This window comes from Lithobates pipiens, unplaced genomic scaffold (genome assembly GCF_037356315.1).
Source record: "Lithobates pipiens isolate NorthernLeopardFrog02 unplaced genomic scaffold, aLitPip1_a1.2 Scaffold_23, whole genome shotgun sequence".
NCBI lineage: Eukaryota > Metazoa > Chordata > Amphibia > Anura > Ranidae > Lithobates > Lithobates pipiens.
Window position 1 is genome coordinate 331,991,560 of NW_027507785.1, and position 27,826 is coordinate 332,019,385.

At 50.3% G+C, this 27,826-nt stretch overlaps 2 protein-coding genes across 2 annotated transcripts in view; both read right to left on the reverse strand.

Moving 5' to 3' along the window:
• Positions 1-11,443, reverse strand: part of LOC143926714 (vitamin D3 hydroxylase-associated protein-like) — a 105,208-nt gene extending 93,765 nt beyond the window's left edge. Inside the window, exon 1 of the mRNA XM_077450732.1 lies at positions 11,222-11,443. Within this exon, the coding sequence (XP_077306858.1) occupies positions 11,222-11,428 (207 nt within the window). The 5' untranslated portion in view covers positions 11,429-11,443. The remainder of the gene's footprint in view (positions 1-11,221) is intronic.
• A 2,798-nt stretch (positions 11,444-14,241) lies between these two features.
• LOC143926715 (vitamin D3 hydroxylase-associated protein-like) overlaps positions 14,242-27,826 on the reverse strand; it is a 40,722-nt gene continuing 27,137 nt past the window's right edge. The window contains 7 exon segments of the mRNA XM_077450733.1: positions 14,242-18,367; positions 18,869-19,014; positions 21,863-21,971; positions 22,619-22,658; positions 25,548-25,591; positions 25,696-25,795; positions 25,897-25,994. Of these exon segments, the coding sequence (XP_077306859.1) occupies positions 18,248-18,367; positions 18,869-19,014; positions 21,863-21,971; positions 22,619-22,658; positions 25,548-25,591; positions 25,696-25,795; positions 25,897-25,994 (657 nt within the window). The 3' untranslated portion in view covers positions 14,242-18,247.

The following is a 27,826-nucleotide window of genomic DNA, read 5'->3' on the forward strand; positions in this document are numbered from 1 at the left end:
AAATCCAACGGATTTGGTTGTCGAAATCTCCGACCGTGTGTACAGGGGCTTAGAGTTTCCAGACTTAACGTGTGGTTTGGGTAATGGAAAGGTCTGTGTGTCCAATCAATGGATCCAGGTAACAGTTTGTGTATTGTATGAAGGAAGTGAAGGAAGGAGAAGGGAAAGGTCACTGTGGCTATGCATTCTTATGACAAAATGGCTGCCACACACACACACACACACACACACACACACACATCGATTCAGGCGCCCAGTATGCATGACCATTACAACAACCTCCCAGCAACCTCCCACCTTGAGTCCCAGCGATGTACAATGGTCAGACGACAGCCTCTAACCTTCAGTCCCAGTACGATGTGCAATGGTCAGACAACAATCTCCGACCTTCAGTCCCAGCTTGTATAACAGTGTAAATTTTCTGTCCCCTCAAAATAACTCAACACACAGCCATTAATGTCTAAACCGCTGGCAACAAAAGTCAGTACACCCCTAAGTGAAAATCTCCAAATTGGGCCCAAAGTGTCAATATTTTGTGTGGCCGCCATTATTTTCCAGCACTGCCTTAACCCTCTTGAGCATGGAGGTCACCAGAGCTTCACAAGTTGCCACTGGAGTCCTCTTCCCCTCCCCCATGATGACATCACGGAGCTGGCGGATGTTAGAGACCTTGCGCTCCTCCACCTTCCATTTGAGGATGTCCCACAGATGATCAATAGGGTTTAGGTCTGGAGACATGCTTGGCCAGTCCATCACCTTTACCCTCAGCTTCTTTAGCAAGGCAGTGGTGGTGTTGGAGGTGTGTTTGGGGTGGTTATCATGTTGGAATACTGCCCTGTGGCACAGTCTCTGAAGGGAGGGGATCATGCTCTGCTTCAGTATGTCACAGTACATGTTGGCATTCATGGTCCCCTCAATGAACTGTAGCTCCCCAGCGGTTTAGACATTAATGGCTGTGTGTTGAGTTATTTTGAGGGGTCAGCAAACTTACAGTTATACAAGCTGTACACTCACTACTTTACATTAACAAAGTGTAATTTCTTCAGTTTTGTCACATGAAAAGATATAATAAAATATTTACAAAAATGTGAGGGGTGTGCATACTTTTGTGAGATACTGTACATAGATCAGAGGGGGTGTTTCTTTCTCAACAAAAGTGCAGTTACTCTTTAAAGCTACTTAATTGATTGAGAAAAGACATGGGATGGACTTATTCTCTTGGGCCAGTCAATTCTGTAGGTGTCACCTACTGGGAGAAGGGGTTCGGCCTTCTGCTGTGGCCCTTGGTTATATGGAGCAGCCGGTTCTGATGGTTTTAAATCCAAACAGCACATGATCCTGTTCACGAGTTCACATACCTCATGGGTGCCACGAGCAGGCCTCATATTACTATTTTGTAGGTCCTTAGGTGGTTCTCTACAACCAGAACATACCATTTGATATCTGTAGCTCATAATACATGCTATCAAAAGGAATCAGTTTGATTTTCCTACATCTAAAATTTGCTATTTTATTATGCCGCGTACACACGAGCAGACTTCGACAGACTAGGTCCGACGGACTTTTGGCGGAGTTCCGACGGACTTTCCAAATGAACGGACTTGGCAACACACAATCACACCAAAGTCCGACGGATTTGAACGTGGTGACATACGACCGGACTATAATAAGGAAGTTCATAGCCAGTAGCCAATAGCTGCCCTAGTGTCGGTTTTTGTTCGTCGGACTAGCATACAGATGAATGGATTTTTCGACCAGACTCGAGTCCATTGGAAACATTTGAAACATGTTTTATTTATAAAGTCCGTCAGATTTTTGGACAGCAGAGGTCCGATGGAGCCCACACACGATCGAATTGTCTGACGGATTTGCTCCGTCGGACCTAGTCCGTTGAAAAGTCCAGTCGTGTGTACGCGGCATTAGAGATGAAACCAAATTCATCTGACCGTCTGGTGCCTCCAGTCTGGGATGACCTGAGCCCTCCACTAACTCTGAGGCTGGCAGGTCTGAAGTCTCCGTTTGAGGACTGGTAAGTTGACCACTGTCCATGGTGGGGTGATCATTGTCCATGGTGGGGTGACCATTGTCCATGGTGTCCATGATGGGGTGGGCACTGTCCATGGTGAGGTGGCCGCTGTCCATGGTGAGGTGGCCGCTGTCCATGGTGGGGTGACCATTGTCCATGGTGTCCATGATGGGGTGAGCACTGTCCATGGCGAGGTGGCTGCTGTCCATGGCGAGGTGGCCGCTGTCCATGGCGAGGTGGCCGCTGTCCATGGCGAGGTGGCCGCTGTCCATGGCGAGGTGGCCGCTGTCCATTATATGCACACAAGGACCCATCAGAGAGTCGTTATCAGATCGGCGTTAGATCTTCTGATCTCCAGGCCCAAAAGCTGTTTATGCAAATGTTAAATTACGAACATTTGTACACCACTCTGACCCCTCTGCTGCCTACTGAATTCATAAAAATGACTAATGCCACTGATTTCAGGATGTGTGATGTCATATCACTTTTTATACAATGTAACTAATGGCACAATTTAGGGTAAATCATGCTTTATACAATCAAGAAAAGTACTAACAGCTGTAGTCTGAACCCAGAACAAGCAATGAGATGTCTGGGTCACTGGCCCATTGTAAGGAGCTTCCACTGAACTACAAATGAAGGACAACATTTCCAAAGACACCCAAGTCCATTTCTATTGCAGATCTAGCCAATGATATTGACTGATGACAAGGAGACCGAGATAGTAGAGAACAAGTCTACTACTCAAGGATGCTCAGAAAGTATGTTCTGTATACAAAGCTTCATGGCCTACCCAAAAATATACACTCTAAAATGTTGCACTTTAGCCAGCAATCAGCATGCCAAAAGAATGTCCAATACCCATAACCCAACACACCAAATGTCCAATTCTTAGAACCCAACATACCAAAAGATGCTCCAATTTCTAAAACCCAAGAAACCAAAATAATGTCCAATTCTTAGAACCCAACAAATCAAAAGAATGTCCAATTCTTAAAACCCAAGAAACCAAAAGAATGACCAGTTCTTAAAACCTAGAAAACTCAACAAATGTCCAAAACATTAAAAGACTGTCCAATACCCAGAACACAACAAAACCATAAGCAGTTGCCATGGTCTGGAATCAGGCTTGGGGTCCACTAGCTAAAGCAGTGGAGAAGCTTCCACCAACCACTAGGATAAAGACACAAGCAGGTCACCCCGGCGGATGATGCGGGCTCACCTGAGGTGTTGAGTCTAAGTACTAACAGGTATTCTCGAGAGCTTATGATGGTAGAGATGGGTTTTGCTGAGTATTAGTACCAGGTCATGGTCCTCAAGATCACCCCACCAGGATATCAGCAAGCTGAGGTCCAGTAGCTGATATTGCAGGAAGGGATCAGGCAGAAGCATATTCAAGGAACAGGCCAAAGGTAAGTAAAAAGTGGTAGTGAAGATACGAACGGCAGCAGGAGTGGTAAGAGCGAGATATCGGCTAGAGAGAGCACAATAATCTAGTTAACAGGAAGTGTAGAGACATGCCTTAAATGAGGAAGGTCATGGGAGGAGCAACAGGTTCAAAGTCCATAGAAACAAGATCCAAAGTAGGATTATTCAAGCAATTGTCCGTAAGCTGTCCAACATGCCAGGTGTTTTAGCAAGAAGAGTTGCTGCCAGACACAGCAGAGGTCCGGGTTCAGATCTAGGCCCTGATATAAGGTCCAATACCTAACACACAAAAACAATGTTCAACTCTTAGAACCGAACAAACCAAAATAATGTGCAATACCCAGAACACAATAAAACCACAAGAATGTCAACAAGCCAAAATAATGCACAGCCTTTAGAACCCAACAAATCAGAATAATACCCAGAACCTAACACACTAAAAACCTGTCCAATACCCAGAACCCTATCAAAGAGAAGAAAAGGCGCCACTCACCAACCCAATGCATCAGTATGTAGATGACTGGGGCCTCAGCCAGTGTCGCTCCAGTCACATGCCCCTGACATGTTTTGCCCCACTCACCGAGGCTTGGTCACAGAGCCTCTGGGTTGGTGAGTGGCACCCTTTCTTCTCTTTGAAAATGCTCTTACACCTCTGAATAGTGCACTGAGGCCAGCTCCCTTCACTGCTACCTGCGGGGAGATCTCTGTCTCAACTTAAAAAGGCACTGCAAGTTTCATTCCAATGCCCAGAAACCCAACACACTAAAAGAATTCCAATAACCAAACCCAACCAAACGATAAGAATGTCCAATACGGAACACATCAAAAGAATGCCTAACTCTAATGCCACGTACAAACAATCAGACTTCCCGGCAGACTTGGTCCGGCGGACCAGAATCTGTCGGACAATTCGATCATGTGTGGGCTCCAGCTGACTTTTTTTCTCAAAAGTCCAATGAGCCTAGAAATAAAACAAGTTTAAAATCTATCCAACGGACTAAAAATCGGGAAACCCATTCGTCTGTGTGCTAGTCCAATGGACCAAATATGCCGTAAGGGCAGCTATTGGCTACTGGCTATTGAATGTCCTTGTTTAGTCCAGTTTACATCATCACGTTCAAAATGGGATTACAAATCCAACAAACCAAAATAATGTACAATACCAAGAACCCAACACCCAAAAAGATTGTCCAATACCCAGGACCCAACAAAACCATAAGAAGGTCCAATACCCAATATTAAAAAAGAAAGTCCAACCCAACAAACCAAAAGCACATTCAACTCTTAGAACCCAAACCCAAAATCCAATACGCAGAACCCAACACTCCAAAAGACTGTCCAATTCGCAGAACCCAACAAAACCATAGGAAGGTCCAATACCCAACAGTAAAAAAGAATGTCCAACCCAACAAACCAAATGCACGTCCAACTCTTAGAACCCAACAAACCAAAGTAAAATCCAATACCCAGAACACAATGCACCTAAAGACTGTCCAATACCAAGAACCCCAAAAAACCATAAGAATGCCCAACCCTTAGAACCCAACAAACCAGAATAATACCCAGAACCCAACACACTAAAAGACTGTCCAATACCCCGAACCCAACAAAACCATAAGAAAGTCCAATACACAACATACCAAACTAATGGGCAACTCCACACAACGTAGAATACATCAAAGAATACCCAACTCTTAGAACCCAACAAATCAAAATTATGTCCAATACTCAGAATCCAACAGAACCAATTAAGAAGGTCCAATACACAACATATCAAAATAATGGACAATGCCATACAATCAATTAATAGGGAATACAAAAGCAGCTCATGAAAACTCAAACTGTCCCTGAATACCGGCTGAATACCCATGAAAGCTACTGCATTTCCCACCTACACAGCTCTACGAGACCCCCCCCCCAGTTTGTGTCCTCAATCAATCATTGACATCCTCCAGACTTTGCCTCCTACCTTTACCAAGCTCAGGTGGACAAACCCTGGAAGATGGATTTGTTTGCGAGTTGGACTATCTGAATGGTTGTATGGGCAGCACAGACAGTTCTTTCATCATAGACTTTTATCCATGAGGTTATAATAATACGGAACACAGAATAACAACATCATGTTACATCGCCATCACCCATAGCAACCAGGTGTCCTCTGTGTGGGGAGCAGCCAGATCAGTGGAGAAGGAGAATGCTGATTGGTTGCTCAGGGTTGCAGAATTTTCCTGCATGGATGGGAGAGGCTCATCACAGATCTAATAAAACTCCATGGCTGAATGGGATGAATATGGAAGACAAGGTGGAGACAATATCACCAACCTACAGAGGAGCGGTGCAGGCTGTCTGCTGGGGAGTCCAGGAATTGGCTGCAATCGTGGCCATACACCTTCAGATATCCCAATATCGTCACATTCATTATGTATCAGATGGAGTTTCACCGACCCCCCCCCCCCCCCATGACTTGCAGGCAGAAGACAATTAGGGTGGAAAGGAAAGAAGGGAGGAAATATGGGCTGCAGAGCTGACACTCTAAAAGGACAGATACTGATATAATACAAATATAATAATATTTCTTGGGGCCTTCTAAAGAGTACCTGCTTTTTGAAGTCGCTGCCATGTTTTTCCATCAGTCGGAGAGCCTGATCCCGCAGTTTCTGCGCTCGGTCGATCTTCATGGTGCTGCGGATTCGTGTCATACATTGCAGCACCACTGTGGAGGCCACAAAGCAACAAATGGTGACCAGGAGGACATGGTTGAAGAAAAATTCCAGCAAAGACCACAGCATGCTGGCAGCTGAGCCTGTGTAGAGCCTGTGGAGAGCCTGGTGACTACCCTTTGCAGTGCTTCTTCAAGGGACACCAAAAAAGCCCAAACTAAACTTCAGTATAAAAAGAGCCCCAACCTCCGTCTGTCAAATCTGTCCTCGACATAAGAGGCAAAGCCCTGCACCCCCCCCCCCCCCCACCCCACCCCCAACAGAGAAAGGTTGTGTTAGTCCAGAGAGTTCTCTATAGGGACATGCTCTACCAGGAACAGCTGAGAGGACCTGTCACTTCTACCGGGAACCAATCCAAGAAACTAGATCGGACCCCATATAAATAGAAGTCTGTCCTCTACAGAGGTCTTAACCCTTCTGGTGCCGGGGTCAAGAGTGCTAAGAGTTAAAATCTGATGATCCAAGGTATAGGGGAAATGTGGGGTGCTGGATCTAAAAGGAGCAGTGGAAATGTGGGGTGCTGGATGTGAGGGTGGGGGGATATGTGGGGTGCTGGATGTGAGGGTGGGGGGATATGTGGGGTTCTGGATGTGAGGGTGGGGGGAAATGTGGGGTGCTGGATCTAAAAGGAGCAGCGGAAATGTGGGGTGCTGGATGTGAGGGTGGGGGGATATGTGGGGTGCTGGATGTGAGGGTGGGGGAAATGTGGGGTGCTGGATGTGAGGGTGGGGGGATATGTGGGGTGCTGGATGTGAGGGTGGGGGGATATGTGGGGTGCTGGATGTGAGGGTGGGGGATATGTGGGGTGCTGGATGTGAGGGTGGGGGAAATGTGGAGTGCTGGATGTGAGGGTGGGGGAAATGTGGGGTGCTGGATGTGAGGGTGGGGGGATATGTGGGGTGCTGGATGTGAGGGTGGGGGAAATGTGGGGTGCTGGATGTGAGGGTGGGGGAAATGTGGGGTGCTGGATGTGAGGGTGGGGGGATATGTGGGGTGCTGGATGTGAGGGTGGGGGAAATGTGGGGTGCTGGATGTGAGGGTGGGGGAAATGTGGGGTGCTGGATGTGAGGGTGGGGGGATATGTGGGGTGCTGGATGTGAGGGTGGGGGGATATGTGGGGTGCTGGATGTGAGGGTGGGGGAAATGTGGAGTGCTGGATGTGAGGGTGGGGGGATATGTGGGGTGCTGGATGTGAGGGTGGGGGGATATGTGGGGTGCTGGATGTGAGGGTGGGGGAAATGTGGGGTGCTGGATGTGAGGGTGGGGGGATATGTGGGGTGCTGGATGTGAGGGTGGGGGGATATGTGGGGTGCTGGATGTGAGGGTGGGGGGATATGTGGGGTGCTGGATGTGAGGGTGGGGGGATATGTGGGGTGCTGGATGTGAGGGTGGGGGAAATGTGGAGTGCTGGATGTGAGGGTGGGGGAAATGTGGGGTGCTGGATGTGAGGGTGGGGGGATATGTGGGGTGCTGGATGTGAGGGTGGGGGAAATGTGGAGTGCTGGATGTGAGGGTGGGGGAAATGTGGGGTGCTGGATGTGAGGGTGGGGGGATATGTGGGGTGCTGGATGTGAGGGTGGGGGGATATGTGGGGTGCTGGATGTGAGGGTGGGGGGATATGTGGGGTGCTGGATGTGAGGGTGGGGGGATATGTGGGGTGCTGGATGTGAGGGTGGGGGAAATGTGGGGTGCTGGATGTGAGGGTGGGGGGATATGTGGGGTGCTGGATGTGAGGGTGGGGGAAATGTGGGGTGCTGGATCTAAAAGAACATGGTAAATGTGGGGTGCTGGATGTGAAGGTACGAGGGTGCTGGATCTTTGGGTGGGGGGGTAAATGTGGTTTGCTGGACCTGAAGGAACAGGAGAAATGTAGGGTGTTGAATCTGAAGAAATGGGGGGAAACATTGGGTGCTAGGTATGTGGGAAATCTGGGGTGTTGGATCTGTCAGAACAGGAAAAATGTGGGGTGCTGGCTTTGAAGACATGGTGGAAATGTGGGGTGCTAGATCTGAAGATATAGGGAAAGGAGTGATGCTATATCTGAAGGTAAAGGAGAAATGTGGGTGCTGGATTAAAGGTACAGGGGAAATGTGGATGCTGGATCCGAAGGTACTGGGAGCTGGATCTGAAGGTACGGGGGGAAACGGGGTGCTGGAACTGAAGGTACAGGGGAAATATGGGTGCAGAATCTGAATGTATGGGGGAAATGTGGGGTGCTGGATCTGAAGGTATGGGGGAAATGTGGGGTGCTGGATCTGAAGGTATGGGGGAAATGTGGGGTGCTGGATCTGAAGGTATGGGGGAAATGTGGGGTGCCAGATGTGACAGTATAGAGGGAAATGTGTGATGCTGGATCTGATAGTACAGAGAAATATGGGGTGCAGGATCTGAAGGTACGGGGGGGGGGGGGGTATGTGGGGGAAATGTGGAGTGCCCGATGTGAAGGTACAGGGGGTGCTGGAACTGAAGGAATTGTGGTTGTGTTTTATTACGGTTTACATAGTGAATGAGTGGGGGTACTACATCCTCCTTACTCATTTACACAGGGAGCCGTTATCTGGGTGCCCCCTTATTGTTAAAGGGTGTTCCCAATTTCTGCCGGTCACATACCCCCACAACAAAGTGCTTTGCCAGGGCGGTCCCCCATGTTGAGGCCTAGTATGGCTTGGGGGGGGGGGGGGAATCTGGTATTGGATTTGGTGGGACCTCACTTTTTTTTTTTCATGGGGTTTGCCTTAAAATTCATACCAGACCTGAATGGGTCCCCCTCCAACATCTATAGTAGACTTTCATGTAGGGTACGGGTCTGGTATAGATGAAGGGAATCATTCATTTCCTCCATTGGTTGGGAGCTGTCATTTACAGACTGTTAACTGTCAATTACTGGCCAGGAGCTGTCATCTATGGACTGGGAAGTCATATATTGGTTGGGAGGTGTCATCTATGCACTGGCAACTGTAAACTATTGGTTGGGAGCTGTCATTTTCCAGCTGGGAGCTGTCATTTGCTGGTTGGCAGCTGTCATCTATTGGTTGGGAGCTGTCATCTACTAACTGGGAGCTGTCATCCATTGGTTGGGAGCGGTCATCTATGGACTGGGAACTGTCATGTATTGGTTGGGAGCTGTCATCCATTGGTTGGGAGCTGTCATTTTCCAGCTGGGAGCTGTCATTTGCTGGTTGGCAGCTGTCATCTATTGGTTGGGAGCTGTCATCTACTAACTGGGAACTGTCATCCATTGGTTGGGAGCTGTCATCTACTAACTGGGAACTGTCATCCATTGGTTGGGAGCTGTACCAAGCCCTCTATTGCCATTTATTTGACAATCCCTCGCCTGTTATCCTAGAAAATGACCAGAACAGTTTTTTTAACATTCGGCTCGCGTTGACTTCAAAGGGTTTGAATTTGGCACCTGAATGTTAGTCGAGTTCATCCAACCCAGGTACGTTCAACTCCCCAAAATCCCTCAATGGCTGTGGAGTGACCCCAGGGATACTCAGAGATCTGAATCCATGTTCAGGAGGACACATTTCCCAATAAATGATGAGTAGGGAAGGGTAACCCCCCCGCGTTTATTGTCCCTTGGTGGAGATTTCCCCACACTTCCTGTCCTAGAGACGCAAAAGGAAATATGAGGAAGTATAGGTGTCCCCATGAGGAGACTTAGCCTCACTTCCTGTTCTGGTGACAACTCAAACTTTATTTTGGCAATGATCACTGGGACAAGCAGACAGGATGACCCTCCCCCGAGGGGTCTAATCTCTCGCCTCTCCGTCCAAAACAAGAGGAGATGAATTTGGCTGGACATACAATGTGACTCCCTCACCGCAGACCTGACGCTGATTAACCATTTCCTGACTGGTGATTGCAAGACAAAGATGCAGGAAATTAGTCTTTAACTAGCGGCTCTCCACCCATTTATACACATTCACAATATAGACTGGAGGAACTTATCCAGGCCTGGACCTCCAGCAACCAATCAGAATTCAGTCCCCAAGAAAGAGAAATTCTGCTTGGTTACTATTGGTTACATCTGACCTGAGGACTTCTGGGATTGGCTGATCTATGGAATGTTGTTCTGTATGTTTTTTCCAGAAGGTTTTCAGACACCCCTCCCTGGGGGAATACCTCCCCCAAAAGGACAGTAACAACCCCTACAGTAAAATATTTAGCCACAGAGGATATTATTATCCCCAGAGGAAAGTAGTACCCCAAAAGACAGAATACCCCCCAAAAGAAAATCACCCCCCCCCCCCCCAGAAGGTAGTAATACCCTCCAGAAAGCAGTAATACCCCTCAGAAGAGAGAAATACCTCCTAAAAGGCATCAATACCCCTCGGAGGAGAGTACAGCCCCCCAGAAGACAGTAATACCCCCCAGAGGACAGTGATACTTCCTAAAGGACAGCAATACCCCCAAGTAGAGATTAATACCTCCAAGGGACAGCAATACCCCCAAGTAGAGATTAATACCTCCAAGGGACAGTAATAAACCCCAGGCAGAACATATTACCCCCCAGGGGAGGGTAAACACACTCCCAGAAGGCAGTAATACTCCCAGATGATGATAATACCCTCCCAGGGGACAATAATACTCCCCAGAGGAGAGTAAACCCACTCCCAGAGGACATTAATACCTTCAAAGGACATGAATTCCCCCCTTAGGGTGATAATACCCCCAGAGGACAGTAATACCCCCAAACGACAGATAGGAATATGCCACAGAGGAGATTAAATCCACTCCCAGAAGGCAGTAATACTCCCAGATGATGGTAATACCCTCCCAGGGGACAATAATACTTCCCAGAGGACAGTAATACCCTTCAAAGAATAGGAATATGCCCCAGAGGAAAATAATACTCCACAAAGGATAGTAATACCCCCTAAAGGAAAGTAATATGCCACAGATGAGATTAAACCCACTCCCAGAAGGTAATGGGATGGTAATAACTCTAGGACAGTAATACCCCCTTAGGACATTAATATGTCCCAGCGAATAGTAATTTGCCCCAGAGGACAGTTATACCCCCCCCCCTCAGTGGTAATACCCGGGTTTTATATCTCTGAGTGATCTTCTCCATCATCTCCAGCGAGTCGTCCTTCTGTGTCTGAGCGTTCTCCATCTTCATCCTCGTCTTCCTCTCCTCCATCCATACTAATACCAGGGCTGACCCCACCACCGCCAGGAGCACCGATACCAGGATCAGGTCCACCAGGAACTCCGGGATCAGCCGGGAAATGATACCGAGCAGCATGATGGCGAATAAAGCCGAATAGAGAAGAGAGAATACAGGACCGTCCGAGAGAGAGAGCCGGAGAGACTCTGAGAGACCCGATAGCCACCAGGGGGGAGGGGCCGGGGGAAGTGATACTCTGCAGAACACTTTTTTTTTTTTATTATTATTATTTACGGTCTATTACCCAAATTTGCCTTTAACAAAATGCGGTATCATCCACCTGGATGCACAAAGTAGTTACAATGATCTGTACAGATTTACTAACACGTGTGAAGGTTGCAAAAATTGTGTTCATGCATCAACGTTTGTTTTACCCAACATCACTAAAAGGGGTCATCATCAAAGGTCCAAGGATACCGAGAGTCACTTTATGAGGTCGGTGATCCAACCTCTGTGCTGTGCAGAGACCAGGCCGGTGTTCTGGCATATAGCGTCCGTCCATCAGATAGTATCCGCCCCGTACTGCGCAGGCGCAGCACTTGCGCAGTATGGAGCAGAAGGAGATTTGGAAAATCTCCAAAGATGAATGGCGCCTGCGCCAAGGTGCTAGCCCCACCATCCAAGTGGACATAGGGCTGCAAATATTAGAGGTCTCTTCACGTGCTCGCTAAGCTTCGGGCATGACCTCACTTCGCTCGTCACGCTTCGGGCACGGCCTCGCTTCGCTCGCTATGCTTCTGGCACGGCCTCGCTCGCCTCGCTTCGGGCACGGCCTCGCTCGCCTCGCTTCGGGCACGGCCTCGCTCGCCTCGCTTCGGGCACGGCCTCGCTCGCCTCGCTTCGGGCACGGCCTCGCTCACCTCGCTTCGGGCACGGCCTCGCTCACCTCGCTTTCGGGCACGGCCTCGCTTCACTCGCCACGCTTCGGGCACGTGGCGAGTGGACATAGGGCTGCAAATATTAGAGGTCTCTTCGCGTGCTCGCTAAGCTTCGGGCACGGCCTCACTTCGCTCGCCACGCTTCAGGCACGGCCTCGCTTCGCTCGCCACGCTTCAGGCACGGCCTCGCTTTGCCGCGCTTCCGGCACGGCCTTGCTCGCCACGCTTCCGGCACGGCCTCGCTTCACTCGCCTCGAGCACGGCCTCGCTTCGGGCACGTGGCGAGTGGACATAGGGCTGCAAATATTAGAGGTCTATTCACGTGCTCGCTAAGCTTCGGGCACGGCCTCGCTCGCCATGCTTCAGGCACGGCCTCGCTCGCCATGCTTCAGGCACGGCCTCGCTTCGCCACGCTTCCGGCATGGCCTCGCTTCGCCACGCTTCGGTCACGGCCTTGCTTCGCTCGCCACGCTTCGGGCTTGGCCCTCGCTGCTCACGGCTCTTTTTATTCTAACTCTATGTCCACTTGGATGGTGGGGCTAGAACCTGGACTCACGGTGCAGGCGCCGTTCATCTTCGGATATTTTTGGAATCTGTGTGTCCTGTGTACTGCGCATGCGCAGTACACAGCGGACACTATCCGATGGGGGACAAAATGTGATATGGCACCGGCTCCACTTTTATTCCTCTGATTTTCCTTTTGTTTTTTATTTAATATTTAACCACTTGCGCCCGCCCTATAGGCAATTGACGGCGGCAAAGTGGTTTCATAATCCTGACCGGACGTCATATGACGTGATCAGGATTATGAGCCGCTGCGCGCCCCCAGGGGCGCGCATCGCGGCGATCGTTGTTGCGGGGTGTCAGTCTGACACCCGGCAACTACAATCTCGGTAAAAAGTCTCCGACGGAGACTCTTTACCACGTGATCAGCCGTGTCCAATCACGGCTGATCACAGTGTAAATGGGAAGAGCCGGTGATCGGCTTTCCCTCACTCGCATCTGTCAGACGCGAGTAGAGGAGAGCCGATCGGCTGCTCCTCTGACAGGGGGGGGTCTGTGCACAGCCCCCCCGAGGATGCCCACACTGGACCACCAGGGACGCCACCAGACCACCAGGGAAAAGGTAATCCTCCCTAGACCACCAGGGATGCCAGTCAGCACAATGGATGCCAATCAGTGCCCATAATGGATGCCAATCAGTGCCCACAATGGGCATCACTGATTGGCATGCATTATTGTTTGGCATCCATTACTATAGTATAACACCAATGCCGCCTAAGAGTGCCCACCTGTGCCGCCTATGAGTGCCCACCTGTGCCGCCTATGAGTGCCCACCTGTGCCGCCTATGAGTGCCCACCCGTGCCCATCTGTTTCGCCTATCCATGCCCATGTGTGCCGCCTATCCATGCCCATCTGCCGCCCATCCATGCCAATCCATGCCAGCTATCAGTGCCAATTTGTGCCACCTATCAGTGCCCGTCCGTGTCGCCCATCCGTGTCGCCCATCAGTGCCACATATCAGTGCCACATATCAGTGTCCATCAATGCCACCTCATCAGTGCCACTTCATTGGTGCCCATCAGTGCCGCCTTATCAGTGCCCATCAGTGTAGCCCCATCAGTGCCCATCAGTGAAGGAGAAAACGTACTTGTTTACAAAGTTTTGAAACTGAAACAAAAAAAAACATTTTTTTTTTCAAAATTTTCGGTATTTTTTTTATTTGTAGCGCAAAAAATAAAAACCGCAGAGGTGATCAAATACCACCAAAAGAAAGCTCTATTTGTGGGGAAAAATGATAAAAATTTCATTTGGGCACAGTGTAGCATGACCGCGCAATTGCCATTCAAAGTGCGACAGTGCTGAAAGCTCAAAATTGGTCTGGGCAGGAAGGTGTTTAAGTGCCCGGTATTGAAGTGGTTAAAATTTGTTTCCGGTGACCTCCGAATGCTCCAAAAGGTCAACAAGGCGCAAACTCAACCAAACTTCTAAAAGGAAGCCAGACAAATATCTGCTACAAATCAGAACATTTTATTTTAAAAGTAGTTGAAATGTGAGACCAGAATAATACATTCATCAGAAGTCAGGTGATTACACTCCCCCCCCCCCCCCCAATCACAACCTTATTTATGGATCAATATATAGGAAAATTGGATACAATAGATATCAGATCCTTATAACATATTGAACCGTGGGTGGAGCCATCTCTGGATTCCGTGCGTTTCGGTGCTGAAAAATAATGATTTGAATCCCTGCAATTGTGTACGTTTTGCCCACTTACATAGAAATGAAGGGTCTATCATTTATCACAGGTGTATTTTATATGATAGAGACCAGGCATGTACTGGCCATCGGGACTACCGGGAGATTCCCGGTGGGCCGATGGCTCAGTGGGCCGGTCTGGTGCAGTCCTGGAGCCGCTCCTCTCTGACAGTGAGTGATTTCGATTTCACTCCTGTCAGGAGGAGCAGTCTCCGAGATATGCTGGAGAGAGCATTAGGCTTTCTGCTCCCTCCAGCCTGCAGGGGGAGATAGACACGGTCAGCAGACTTTCCTTCCTCTCTCCCCTATCGCTTGTTATCACATGACTGGAGAGAGGAAGAAGAGAGGCTGCCTTTAGAACCGTGAGTACATGTGGGAGGGGGACACTCTGATGTAACGAGCTGGTGGTGGGACTCTGATGTAACGAGCTGGTGGTGGGACTCTGATGTAACGAGCTGGTGGTGGGACTCTGATGTAACGAGCTGGTGGTGGGACTCTGATGTAACGAGCTGGTGGTGGGACTCTGATGTAACGAGCTGGTGGTGGGACTCTGATGTAACGAGCTGGTGGTGGGACTCTGATGTAACGAGCTGGTGGTGGGACTCTGATGTAACGAGCTGGTGGTGGGACTCTGATGTAAGGAGCTGGTGGTGGGACTCTGATGTAAGGAGCTGGTGGTGGGACTCTGATGTAAGGAGCTGGTGGTGGGACTCTGATGTAAGGAGCTGGTGGTGGGACTCTGATGTAAGGAGCTGGTGGTGGGACTCTGATGTAAGGAGCTGGTGGTGGGACTCTGATGTAAGGAACTGGTGGTGGGACTCTGATGTAAGGAGCTGGTGGTGGGACTCTGATGTAAGGGGGCTGCTGATGAGAATCTGATGTAAAGGGGATGCTGATGGGACACTCAAAACGTAAGTGGGCCGGTCTGGATGACGTCCAGGGCCGAATTTCTGTCCCAGTCCAGCCCTGATAGAGACAAAATATCAACCAAAAATCCAGAAAAAACACACAATACAAATGTTATAAATGAAGTTGCAGTTCAGGTAGAAAAATAAGTATTTGATCCCCAACCAACCAACAATAATTCTGCCCCCCACAGACTGGCTCCAGTAGGTGCTCATGTGGTACACAGATTAGTCCTGTCAATGTAAGAAGGTTCTCTTAACGACAACTCGTTATGTGTATAGAAGACTCCTGTCCACAGAATCTCTTCCCTCCAATCCTCACCATCATGGGGAAGACCAAAGATCTGTCAGAGGACGTCGGGGAGAAGATCGGAGACCTGCACAAGGCTGGAATGGGCTACAAGACCATCAGCAAGAAGCTCGGTGAGAGGAGACAACTGATGGAGCGATTGTTCACAAATGAAAGAAGATACAAAATAACCATCAATCGTCCTCAGTCTGGAGCTCCATGGAAGATTTCTCCTCATGGGGTGAGGATGGTCATGAGAAAAGTGAGGGATCCGCCCAAAACTACACAGGGAGGAGCTTGTGAAGGATCTCAAGGCAGTTGGGACCACAGTCACCAAACAAACCATTGGTAACACAATACACCGCTATGGATTGAAATCCTGCAGTCCCCGCAAGGTCCCCCTCTCCTCTAGAAGGCACAGGCCTATCTGAAGTTTTCCAATAAACATCTGAATGATCCAGAGAAGGATTGGGGAGGAAGGTCTGTGGTCAGATGAGTCCAAAATTGAGCTCTTTGGCATTAACTCGACTCGTCGTATCTGGAAGAAAAACGCTGACTATGACCCTAAGAAGACCATCCCTACAGTCACACACGGAGGTGGAAACATGACGCTTCGGGGGCTGTTTCTCATGCTAAAGGTACAGACTGACTTTGCCACATTCAGGGTCCAATGGACGGGGCCATGAAAGTAAAATCTTGGATGAAAACCTTCTTCCCTCAGCCAGAACACTGAAGATGGGTCGTGGACGGGTCCTCCAGCATGACAATGACCCAAAACATACCACCAAGGCAACAAAGGAGCGGCTCAAGAAGAAGCACATTAAAGGTCATGGAGTGGCCTAGCCAGTCTCCAGACCTTAATCCTACAGAAAATTTTATGGAGGGAGCTGAAACTGAGTTGCCAAGCAACAGCCAAGAAACCTTCAGGATTTAGAGAAGATCTGCAAAAAAAGAGTGGACCAAAATGCGCCCTGAGATGTCTACAAACCTGGTCACCAACTACAAGAAACGTCTGACCTCTGCGCTTGCCGACAAGGGTTTCTCCACCAACTATTTGGGGATCAAATACTTATTTTACTCACTGAACTGCAACTTTATTTATTTGAATCATGTGTTTTTTCTGGATTTTTGGTTGATTTTTTATCCCTATCATATAAAACACACTTATGATACAAGTTATAGACACTTCATTTCTTTGTAAGTGGGCAACCTTACACAATCTGCAGGGGAACAATGATTGTATTCATTCAGTTGGTTGATTTTGTTACATTTTGTTTTATTTTACATTTTATCTCCTGAAGAAGCAGAACGTAATTCTGGGAAACATGTCCAGGGATAGCTCCGCCTCCTATGTAATATGTTATAACAATCTGATATTATTATATCCAAAATTCTTAAATTTGGAGGCTGAAGGACAGAGATGATGAGAATTGGGGAATGTTGTGGCGATTGGGAGGATTCCTGAGGATGGGGATATCACAGTCACTGTAAATCATTGTTCTCCGATTTCTTCCTATTCATCATAAAACGAGTCCCCTGGTATAGGAGCGCTCCGCCAACAACCATCTAAAATCCATGTCATGTCCAGCCCGGAATTCCTTCCCTCCCTCCCGGGCCACACCCTGAGCACTCATGAGGTAGGTGGAGTTGTGCAATAGGTTCAGACTAGGGCGGAGTGATAGGTTCAGTGAGGGGCGGGGCTATATGATCAGAGAGGAGTGACACTAATAAGTTCAGAGAGGGGAGGAGCTAAGTGATCAGTTCAGAGTGGGGCGGCACTGTATGAAAGATTCAGAGAGGGGGGGGGGGGTGGAGTGGAGCGAAAGATTCAGAATAGGTTCAGAGTGGGGTAGAACTGAGTGATAGGGATTAGAGAGGGGTGGGGCTGAGTGATAGGATCAGAGGTGGTCTGAGCTGAGCGATAGGATCAGAGGCGGAGCTGAGTGATAGGATCAGAGAGGGGCGGAGCTGAGTGATAGGATCAGAGTGGGGCGGAGATGAGCGATAGGATCAGAGAGGGGCGGAGCTGAGCGATAGGATCAGAGAGGGGCGGAGCTGAGCGATAGGATCAGAGAGGGGCGGAGATGAGCGATAGGATCAGAGAGGGGCGGAGATGAGCGATAGGATCAGAGAGGGGCGGAGATGAGCGATAGGATCAGAGAGGGGCGGAGATGAGCGATAGGATCAGAGAGGGGCGGAGATGAGCGATGGGATCAGAGAGGGGCGGAGATGAGCGATGGGATCAGAGAGGGGCGGAGATGAGCGATGGGATCAGAGTGGGGCGGAGATGAGCGATGGGATCAGAGTGGGGCGGAGATGAGCGATGGGATCAGAGTGGGGCGGAGATGAGCGATGGGATCAGAGAGGGGCGGAGATGAGTGATAGGATCAGAGGCGGAGCTGAGTGACAGGTTCAGAGATGGGCATAGCTTTATGATAGGTTCAGAGGGGGGCGGAGCTGTGGGACATTATGGATTAATTAACATAGAATAGTAATGATTTCTTATCATGTGATCACATTACAGAAGAACTCCGCAGAGGATCCCTGAGCGCCAGCACTGCGTTAACGATTCATCCGCGTCACCGACTCCACCTCCTTCATCAGGCGGAGACACTGTTCTTCCTGCCACGGGAGTGCCACACACTGCACCGCCAACGGGAGCCCCATGCCGTCCGTCAGCGCCTGTGGAAGCCAATCATAGCGTGTATTAGAAGAGATTTCGGGGGGGGGGGGGGGGGGTTGAATTTTCGGTCGGAGCGTTCTGGGCTGTAGCTTGAGGCAGCACTCCGGATATCAGGAATACCGGCTCCTAACAATCAGAATCATCCCCCCCCCCACACCACCCTCAATCACAAAACTTTTCAGGTTAAAAGATAAAACTTTTGTAAAACACAAAAAATTGTCGTCACACCCAGAACAGCTCCGCCCACATACACAATAAGTGGAGGCCAGTGGATGAAGATTTTTAGTTCGGCCCAGCCAGTCCTATGATCTGCACAGCTCTGCCAGGCAGTGAGCTCACTCTGCTCCTCGGTGGGCCGGCTCACTGAGGTGATGCTGCTTCTCTGTCCAATGAGGAGTCTGGAAGGTGGGGAGGTGACACAGGAAGGAGAATTCCTCATGCAGTGTCACCTCTCCAGCTGTACATAGCAGGATTGGCCGTACCGGACAAGGAACATTCACCTTCTTCAGCAGTCTGTCCCAGGGGTCCTTGTGGTGACCCTTGTAGCTCCTCAGCGCCTCCTCGTCTTCTCTGGTCACCGTGGTAACTGGAAGGACGCCAACCGGAAAGTCCAGCAGATTATAGAAGACGGTGTATGAGACAGCGTCTGGAAAAGAGGAAGTCAAGTGATCAGGAATGTGATGTCATCAGTCAGCCGCAGACAGCAGATCATAAAGACGATGGATGGGAGGAAAAATGGGGATCTGTGCATGGGCGGGACCTTCCTCACCCCATGACTGGGCTTCCTTCATGGGCAGGACATTACTAACCCCATAGCCAGGGTCTGTGTGTAGGCGGGACTCTCCTCACCCCCTGACTGGACTCTGTGCATGGGCGGGACCTTCCTCACCCCATGACTGGGCTTCCTTCATGGGCAGGACATTACTAACCCCATAGCCAGGGTCTGTGTGTAGGCGGGACTCTCCTCACCCCCTGACTGGACTCTGTGCATGGGCGGGACATTCCTCACCCCCTGATTGGGCTCTGTGCATGGGCGGGACCTTCCTCGCCCCATGACTGGGCTATGTGTGTGGACGGGACCTTCCGCGCCCCATGACTGGGCTATGTGTGTGGACGGGACCTTCCTCGCCCCATGACTGGGCTATGTGTGTGGATGGGACCTTCCTCGTCCTATGACTGGACAATGTGTGTGGACGGGACCTTCCGTGCCGCATGACTGGGCTATGTGTGTGGACGGGACCTTCCTCGCCCTATGACTGGGATCTCTGAATGGGTGGGACCCTTGCTCACCCTTTGGATAGGGTCTGCGCATGGGTGAAACCTTCCTCGCCCTATGACTGGGCTATGTGTGTGGACAGGACCTTCCTCGCCCCATGACTGGACTCTGTGCATGGGAAGGACCTTAATCGAGGTCTGTGCATGGATGGAACCTTCTCTACCCCAAGACTGGGGAAGTCTATGCACAAGCAGGACCCTTCCTCACCCCATGTCCAGGGAAGGCTCAGGGAATCTGCATGGATGGGACTTTCTTCACCCCATGGCTGAGGTCTGTGCATGCTTAGGACCTTCCTCACCACATGACTAAAGTGAGGGGGATCTGTGCATGGGTGGGACTTTCTTCGCCCCCATATCCAGGGTGTGTGCATGGGTGGAATTTTCCTCACCCCATGACCAGGGGGAGTTTATACATGGACAGGACCTTCCTCACCTCATGGCGGGGGTCTGTGCATGGGTGGGACATTCCTCATCTCCCAATTCCATACTAAACCCCAAACAAGAACAAACTGTATAAAATTCTACTTCTTCACTCCTCTGTGATGCCCTGTCCAGCAGTGCTCTGGCCCCTCCTCTGCAGTCAACTGACCCCTCCTCTGTGGTGCCCTGTCCTGCAGTGCTCTGGTCCCTCCTCTGCAGTCTACTGACCCCTCCTCTGTGGTGCCCTGTCCTGCAGTGCTCTGGTCCCTCCTCTGCAGTCTACTGACCCCTCCTCTGTGGTGCCCTGTCCTGCAGTGCTCTGGTCCCTCCTCTGCAGTCTACTGACCCCTCCTCTGTGGTGCCCTGTCCTGCAGTGCTCTGGTCCCTCCTCTGCAGTCTACTGACCCCTCCTCTGTGGTGCCCTGTCCTGCAGTGCTCTGGTCCCTCCTCTGCAGTCTACTGACCCCTCCTCAGTGGTGCCCTTCCCTGCAGTGCTCTGGTCCCTCCTCTGCAGTCTACTGACCCCTCCTCGGTGGTGCCCTGTCCTGCAGTGCTCTGGCCCCTTCTCTGCAGTCTACTGACCCCTCCTCTGTGGTGCCCTGTCCTGCAGTGCTCTGGCCCCTTCTCTGCAGTCTACTGACCCCTCCTCTGTGGTGCCCTGTCCTGCAGTGCTCTGGTCCCTCCTCTGCAGTCTACTGACCCCTCCTCGGTGGTGCCCTGTCCTGCAGTGCTCTGGTCCCTCCTCTGCAGTCTACTGACCCCTCCTCGGTGGTGCCCTGTCCTGCAGTGCTCTGGCCCCTCCTCTGTGGTGCCCTGTCCTGCAGTGCTCTGGCCCCTCCTCTGCAGTCAACTGACCCCTCCTCGGTGGTGCCCTTCCCTGCAGTGCTCTGGTCCCTCCTCTGCAGTCTACTGACCCCTCCTCTGTGGTGCCCTGTCCTGCAGTGTTTTGGCCCCTCCTCTGCAGTCAACTGACCCCCTCCTCAGTGGTGCCCTATCATGCAGTGCTCTGGTCCCTCCTCTGCAGTCGACCGACCCCTTTCTCTGTGGTGCCCTGTCCTGCAGTGCTCTGGCCCCTCCTCTGCAGTCTACCGACCCCTCCTCTGTGGTGCCCTGTCCTGCAGTGCTCTGGCCCCTCCTCTGCAGTCAACTGACCCCTCCTCAGTGGTGCCCTTCCCTGCAGTGCTCTGGTCCCTCCTCTGCAGTCTACTGACCCCTCCTCGGTGGTGCCCTGTCCTGCAGTGCTCTGGTCCCTCCTCTGCAGTCTACTGAGCCCTCCTCTGTGGTGCCCTGTCCTGCAGTGCTCTGGCCCCTCCTCTGTGGTACCCGAGCCCCTCCTCTGCAGTCTACTGACCCCTCCTCCGTGGTGCCCTGCCCTGCAGTGCTCTGGCCCTTCCTCTGTGGTACCTCAGTCCCTCCTCTGCGGTCTCCCAGCCCCTCCTCTGTAGTCTACTGACCCCTCCTCTCTGGTGCCCTAGTTCTGCAGTACCCCAGCCCCCCCTTTGCTGTCTCTCAGTGGGTCCCCTTGCTCCTTCTGTGTGGCCCTCCTGCCTGTTGCCCCTGTTAGGTGTTATGTGCAGACCTGTTCTGGTAAGTGGGTGTGTGCGAGGGTGAACACGGTGCTCCATAATGATCAGACGGACCCGGAACATTGCTGGGAGCACTTCTATTCACAGGTGTCACTGTCTCTTTAAATATGAGGGTGTGCAGGGGGAAGAGCACAGCACATTATACAGCTGGTCTGGCCGGCGCCTGCACTGTACGAGGAAGGGCAGCTGAGGGCGGACAGTAATGCCACATACTTGACAGCTTTCCAGGAGATCCGATGGACAGAGCCGGGCCCAGCATAGGACAGATGAGCGCGTCCAACTTTTCCTTCCTCCAGAGGGAGATGAATTCCCGGCGGTACACCTGCAACACACAGCAAAAAGGGCCCGCCGTGATAATAATATGTCATAATATACCAGGGATATCCCATAATATACCAGAGATATCCTATATTATATCCCATAATACCCAACACACAGCAAGAGGGCCCGCCCTATCACATCCCATAATAATATTTCATAAAATATACCAGAGATATCCCTTAATAATATTCCATAATATACCTGAAATATCCCATAATATACCAGAGATATTCCATAATATATCCCATAACACACAGCAAGAGGGCCCGCCGTGACACCTCCCATAATAATATACCAAAGATATCCCATAATAATATCCCCTTCATTACACTGTATAGCAGAGCTCCTCTCAGTGTAGGGGGAAAGTCTGGGGTGGCCATGTGACCTGTGTGACTCCTCCCCCTCATTACACTATATAGTGGAGCTCCTCGCAGTGACTGTAGGGGGAAGGTCTGGGTGGGCATGTGACCCGTGAAACTCCTCCCCCTTATCACACCGTATAACGGAGCTCCTCGCAGTGACTGTAGAAGTATACTGTATACTGACACAGAGTTGTCCCATGCTGGGTGGGGGATGGTGGATGTAGTATAATGGGGTGGGTGTGGCTCTTCTCTATGGAACATATGGTGGCAATATATGATGACTTACCTCCACTGCATGGTGCTGCTTCCAGAGATCCTTCACAGAACTGCGGGGAACAGAAAAATTAACTGTCAGTGTTCCCCCAGAAGCCTCCCCCCTCCCCAAATCACTGTATAAAGTACTATATAGAAGATGCAGGAACCCCCCCCCCCCCCCCCCATAAACCCCAAGTCTGGACTCAACATAAAGTCCTCTTCTTGAAGGCCATTGAGGAACACAGGAAGTTTTTCACTTTCGGGTTATACTGCCCCCTACAGGAGCCAGCATAGGATAATCGCTTCTACTCCCAGCATGCCTCAGTACTGGGGCCAATAACACAGATGGGGTACCTGCGCCCCTCAATGGACTCCAAGAACACAAATCCAGGAACCTCATTCTCTTCCTCCTCCATTGAAGGACACAGGAAGTCAGAGATTGCATCCAATGGGGGGGGGGGGGGGGGGACAGCGGACAAAACATAACTGGGAGAGTCTGGAGCTCAGAGAGTCGCCTGAAGAGCTTACACTCAAAATATGGCACCCTAAGAGGTAACAATGCCCACCTGGTGGACCTCGGAGGACGTGTGACCAGAAGACTAGGGGGCGGTACCAAAAATCTGAGGAGATTATCCAGGGTCCTTCCACCTAGAGGGGGACCTACTTTTCCTCACAGATTATTTTTATATACACCCCCCCCACTGTGTCTGATGGATCATGATTGGATGGCATGTGGGATATCCAGCTTTGTATGTTGATTGGGAGATGAGGTCCCCCCACAGGACTCCTCCCCCGCACACCGGACTGTCCACTGCCTTATGGATCTTCCAGAACGAGGGGATTCCCTGAAGACTCGTTCACACCGGAACACAGTGTGCGGGAGACCTGCGTTCCCTTAGGCTTCACTCACATTAGTGCATCTCCAAAGACACATGAGTTCCAGTGCGACTTTGGGGTGCGATTTTGATGTGACTTTGATCCAACTTTACATTCTGTGGACCAAAGTTATAATCAAAAGTCACACCAAGGTAGTGTAGGCACCTGTTCAAAGTCGCCGTGACTTTAATTTGCAGCAATTTGAACGGGTGCCCTTAAAAAGAATAGGCTGTAACCTGTCATGCGACTTTGATGTCCGAAGTCGCACAAGTTTGAACAGAGCCTACGAGTTTCCCCGCACCGTGTTCAAAAGGCAATGGGTGTGCGATCTGCTGCAGATCGCAATATATTCCTACAGACATCCCAAACGCAGATCGCAAACGCAGTGCACTTGCAGTACCATGCGGTTCGGTGCAGTGCGTTTTTGAACGGTAGTGCGTACTCTGATTTTTGTGCGATTTCAGCCCATTCAAATAAATAAGGTCTCTCAAGGAGTCAGAACTGGAATGCGGACCTCGGGGTGAATTGGGGTGCGACTCCAGAGCAGGATTTTCCGGGCCATCCTGGTCTTCATTGCAAGAAGAACTAGACTGACTTGTCCCATGATGTGAGGATGTTGCGTTGTGAAGAGCCCAGGGATGGTTTGAACTTTCTCCTAAGGAAGGGAATCTCCAGCTGGAGCGCTGTCCAGGATCAGATTCCGATATTTCGGGCGATGAGCCAGTTCCAGCGCTTCTGAGGGTTCAGGATCCAGCTGGACCTCCACAAGATCTGGACTGTCAGGGCCGTGTTGTCCACCAGCCATTGTCTCAGCTGGAGATGTCCTGTGTGAGACGTTAGACAAGCACAGGGGCCAGAACCTCACTAAACACCTGAGGGGCAGAGGATGGGGGCCAAACACTGGGAGTGCAGGGGGTCCATAGCCAAGCAAAGGAATGGCTGCATCAGGAAAATCCTTGATGTCCACAGAGGCCAGAAAGTCTCCTTGAAGAAGGAAAGCGGAGAGGCGGGTGGATATTATGTGGAATTTCTTGACCTGAAGGAAGATATTAAAAGGTCCCTGAGATCCAAGATGGCAGCAGATGTCCTCTTTTAGGTTGGGGACTGTGATCAGGTTGGCTTAGAACCTCTGAAACCATTTGGCCACAGGGACAACACCAACCCCTTCCAGAAGACCCACCGTGGCTAACAATGAGATCCGCTAATCTGTGCAGTGACTAGGGTTGCCACCAGTCCAGGATGCACCCAGACAGTTCGGGTTTGCAATCATGCGTCCAGGTTTCAGACCACCTGAAACCCGGACATATTATTTAGACTGGACTATGGCTTTCCAGTAGAGTTGCTGGCTGCAGTTGTCTAAGCTGAGAGTGTCTGTTACACTCTCTTTCACACTGCCCAAAACCCCTCATCCTCAGAGATCAGTACACCCCCCGTACCCAATTATCAGTGATCAGTAGACCCCCCCCCCCAAATCCCACTATCAGTGATCAGCTCACCCCCTGTACCCCATTATCCGTATTCAGTACATCCCCTGTACCCCCATTATCAGATCAGTATGCACCCTGTAGCCTATCAGTGATCAGTAGACCCCCCAGAACACCATTATTAGTGATCAGCTCACCCCCTGTACCCCATTATCCATATTCAGTACATCCCCTGTACCCTCATTATCAGAGATCAGTACACCCCTGTACCCCATTATCAGTGATCGGTAGACCCCCCTCCCCAAATCCCACTATCAGTGATGAGCTCACCCCCTGTACCCCATTATCCGTATTCAGTACATCCCCTGTACCCCCCATTATCAGATCAGTATGCACCCTGTAGCCCATTATCAGTGATCAGTAGACCCCCCTCCCCAAATCCCACTATCAGTGATCAGCTCACCCCCTGTACCCCATTATCCGTATTCAGTACATCCCCTGTACCCTCATTATCAGAGATCAGTACATCCCCTGTATCCCATTATCAGTGACCAGTACACCCCCTGTACCCCATTATCAGTGATCAGTACACCCCCTGTACCCCATTATCAGTGATCAGTACACCCCCTGTACCCCAATATTCCCTTGTAGAGAACTGACCTGACACCTCGTATGCTCTGCAGAGTTTTTGCCATTCGGGGAAACTAGACAGACGGAGATCAGAGAGATGATTGGTTGGCATAATTCCCAGACAATACAAAACACGCTGTATACCGTAGTGCTGTACACCAACCACTCATGGACTCACCAATGGTCTGATGAGAATAGAGAGTACGCTCTTCAGCCAAGACGGGATTGCATAGGTTGTAACCTGAGTCTTAAGATTGGGGTCAACCAGATTTCCTTTACTGAGAATGAGAAGAGGATGATGTCACTCACAATGATGATGTCACACACACACACTGATGATGTCACTGCAGTACGGGAAGGATACATCTGCTATACATACAAGTTCTCCAGGAAGGTGGCTCCTCCGTCTGCCAGTAACCCCTTTATCACCAGATCATACAAGGCTCTTTCCAAGGAGGGAGGGGTGAACGGTACCAGCTGAAAGAAAAACACTGGCAATGTTAAGGCCACATGGAGCCCGAAAAGACTAGACTCCACCCCTAACAAAACCCTTATGAGAACCTTCTTATGAGACCATGTCTTATGTCACCAAAAAACCTGTCTGAAGTGAGAACAATTCGGTCGGCTCTCAGACAATCATACAATCGTACATACATGAGTGTTACATACTCACCGTCTATTTCTCTGAGTCCATTGAGGGATACAGTAATTCCGATACAAATTGGGTTATACTGCCCCCTACAGGAGAACTGGACATGCCTCAGTTTTCTGGTAAAGCAGAACTAAGAGCATTTCTTGGAGGCCATGGAGGAATGCATTTCTCAATGGCTGCTAATAAATAGAATTTACAGCAAGTACAATAATCCCATTTTCTTCTCCATCGAGGGGCCACAGAAACACAGAGTTAGGACAACAGAGCGGTGGGCAACACAGAAGGAAAGAAAAACCACACACACACTAAAATGGGCTTCACTAAGTGGACTGGGGACTAGGGTTGCCACCTTTTCTTCAGGCCAAACCCGAACACTTTAGCGGCCTGGGACACCCCAAGGAGAGTAGTAATTCGATGCACATAGAGCGTCACAGCGAACAGTGGGTGTGGCCTAAATGTCCTTGCCGACATCATCGCCATGCCCCAGAGTGATGCTGAACTTGCCCCCAGACAGCTGTCCACAGCTTCCAGACAGCAACAGATTTGTGTGTGACTATATTGGTTACTTAGCAAGCGACAGCCCGGTCTGAATAATGTGTCAGGGTTTCAGTCTGCCTGAAACCCGGACACATGATTCAAAACCTGGACTGTCCGGGTGAATCCTGGACAGGTGGCAACCCTGCTGGGGACCCTGTGCAGACCAGGAAGCACCTGAGGAACTAATCTGTGAATCTGGATGGATAAGATGGGGGCCAGACCAGGCAGAAGAACCACCAAACCTGACCAAAGGAAGAGCATGGAGGATCAACCAGATGGACCAGCCCAGGATGGAGAAGGTCAGCACCAGAGGGGAATACTGAACCTGAACAACAACTTCCTGATCAGCAAAGGACCCACAACCTGATGTGATCTTAAAAAAAAAAAGAAAAAAAAAAAAAAAAAAAAAAAAACTGGGGTCAAACCCCAAAAGGGTACCTAGTACAAAAAAAAAAAAAAACAAGTCCGGGTAAGTCTATGCGGGAAGGCCCAAGGCCTAACATCCATAACCCTTGGGGTCACAGGGATAAAACCTCATGACTAAAGGAATTATAGGACAAAATAATGGCCCATCGGGGCAAAAAGAGACACCTGAAGGTTTTTATCCTGCAAAGTCAATGTGGCAGATGGACGAGGATGAAAGGTGGACAGCGGCACAAAGATAGGCAGGAATGAGAGCCCTTAGCCCCAAACCGAGGCGAGACCACCAAAAGGTAAAAACATCTTCCTTGACACCCCTAGGTGACACTGGGGCCTGCAGAAGAATGCTGGGGAGCCTACCTAACCCCGAAACGCAGAGCCATGGGTCTATGGAAACTGAGGAGGAGAGCAGAGGATGGACATGACAACCATCTTATCTCTTTCATAGGGAGTCATGACGGTCCAACAATGGAAACTGAGGAGAGCAGAGGATGGACATGACACAACCATCTTATCTCTTCCATAGGGAGTCATGACAGTCCAACAATGGAAACTGAGGAGAGTAGAGGATGGACATGACACAACCATCTTATCTCTTCCATAGGGAGTCATGGCGCTCCAACAATGGAAACTGAGGAGAGCAGAGGATGGACATGACAACCATCTTATCTCTTCCATAGGGAGTCATGGCGCTCCAACA